We start from the raw sequence: 1973 nt of genomic DNA, 5'->3' as shown, positions 1-1973 counted from the left end.
AAGACTCCAGGAGCTCCCCCCTGCCAGACCCTTTTCCTGCTACTTCCCCGGTGCCAGAGCTTTTCACGGTTGCATGTAGCTACACACTGTAGTGTGCACACAGCTTGCTTTTCCCAGCAGCTACATGCCCCTGCACGTGTGGATAAGGCACGTGTTTCAAGAATGGTACAAATACTTTATTTGCACAGAATTGGCCAAAGAAATGTGTGTGCTGTAAATGAACAGAGGATGTCACAGTGAACATGATTTGAAAGGATGTTTGTTTTGTTTCTGCTGGACTTTAGAACCGCGAAGCAAGAAGAAGCCTTCTGTGTGCTGTGTTTGGACTGCACTGGCAATCTACTTAATGACGCTAACTCTAGGCCTGGGACTATTGGCGATAAAAGGTAATTACCCTAAGGCTACAGTAAATAACCATTTACTGTAGCCTTGAAATCCAAAGATGCTTGTAATGATTAGCAACATGTCTGCCCCTGATGCTGTTGCAATACGCCATCCTAGAGGGCTGCATGCTTCAATAGGCTGAGCATACTGTACAGACCAGGGGCTCTGTGCATCCCTCCAGTTGCTGCCCCAGCAAGCTCCTGTGTGCCACCCTTCTACCCTTCTATTTCATGGGACTCCATGTTCCCCTGTCCTCCATGCCAGGGGCTCTGTGGGTTCCTCATCCCCCTCTCCCTCTAGTGTCCCCCATTTTCCCATCATGCCTGGGGCTCTGTGTGCCCCCATACCACTGTTCCTCATTCTCCTCTTCATTCTCCCCTTCCCCACCATGGCAAGGGCTCTGTGTGCCCCCCCACCCCCATTCCATCTCTGCCATATGCCAGGGAGCTCTTTGAGTCTCTCATGTGTCCCTCCTCCATACCATTGTCCCACATTCCAGAGTGCTTTGTGTGTCCCCCGTTCCTCAGTTCCCCCTCCTTCCCACCATTCTCATATCTTTTCTTCCTGCCTGGGAGAGTCCCTCTTCGCTCAGCCAGTTAAGATACTGTGATGATCGGTGCATTATAAATAGACAGCCAGGTAGACTATTTAAGCATTACCCAGCTAATATCCAAGAGCAATCCATATCACTCCTATAAACAGTTGTTCTGCCCATCTGTCACTCAGGGCTGGTTCTGAAAGAGGACTCACAGAAAGAGTGTGTTTACAGGGTGGGGAGAATTTTGTGCACGCTCTCTCCTCATGCCAGGAAGCTGATCTCAATGTTTCAGGGGGGTAAGGGATGAGTGCCATGAAGAGCAGAGGATAAGTCCGCTTTCCTTCAGTTCCTCAGAGAAACTTTTGGAGGACAGTAAATGATCCCGAGCACTCTAAGAAGGAAGGCTCCCTCTATTAGAAACTGTTTTTTCCCCCAGATGCACATTAGATATGTTGCATATCTGGCCACATATCCAGGCATATGTGGCACCTGGATACAATAATGAAGGGCGTACTAAAAATGCCTACATAAGTCGATGAGAGTCAATGGCTCTGTCTACACCAGGCCTGCACAACATGCGGCCCGCGTGGGCTCACTGTGCGGCCCGCGGGGGGTGAGTAGGCAAGCTGGAGGGGCGGGGAGCTGAGGAGATGAGCGGGCGGGCAGTGGCGGGGGGGCAGGTGAGCCGGCGGTGGGGGAGGGGGGCTGAGTGGGTGAGCCAGGGCGGTGGGGGGCTGAGGAGGCGAGCGGGGAGTCGGTGGCTGACCTGTTCTACTGATCTGGTCTGGCTCCCATCCCCTCTCCTAGGGTTGCAGCTGTCTGGAGGTGCTACCTTCCACGCCTTCTTCATTCACACCTCATTCGTTCAACAGGGCAATTGATTACAAAGTGGGGGGAAGATCTTATTTTACTTCTAGCAAAAAGACATTTTTCTTTTACCTTGATTATACTACCTTAGGGGCCATATTACCAAGGTTCAATACTGCTGTTTCAGCAGGGTGACGCTGGGGAAAGAGGGTTTTTTTCCACGGGGCAGGCAGCGCGGGGGGGG

At 51.7% G+C, this 1973-nt stretch overlaps 1 protein-coding gene across 1 annotated transcript in view; it reads left to right on the top strand.

Moving 5' to 3' along the window:
- Nucleotides 1-346: 346 nt before the first annotated feature.
- The window catches only part of MARCO (macrophage receptor with collagenous structure), a 19334-nt gene continuing 17707 nt past the window's right edge, over nt 347-1973 (top strand). Inside the window, exon 1 of the mRNA XM_024224501.1 lies at nt 347-386. Coding sequence (XP_024080269.1) covers nt 347-386 — 40 coding nt within the window. The remainder of the gene's footprint in view (nt 387-1973) is intronic.

Source organism: Terrapene carolina, unplaced genomic scaffold (assembly GCF_002925995.2).
Source record: "Terrapene carolina triunguis isolate 2854851 unplaced genomic scaffold, T_m_triunguis-2.0 Scaffold62, whole genome shotgun sequence".
Classification (NCBI taxonomy): Eukaryota; Metazoa; Chordata; order Testudines; family Emydidae; genus Terrapene; species Terrapene triunguis.
The sequence above is the reverse complement of the archived record's forward strand: the minus strand, read 5'-3'. Positions and strand labels throughout refer to the sequence as shown.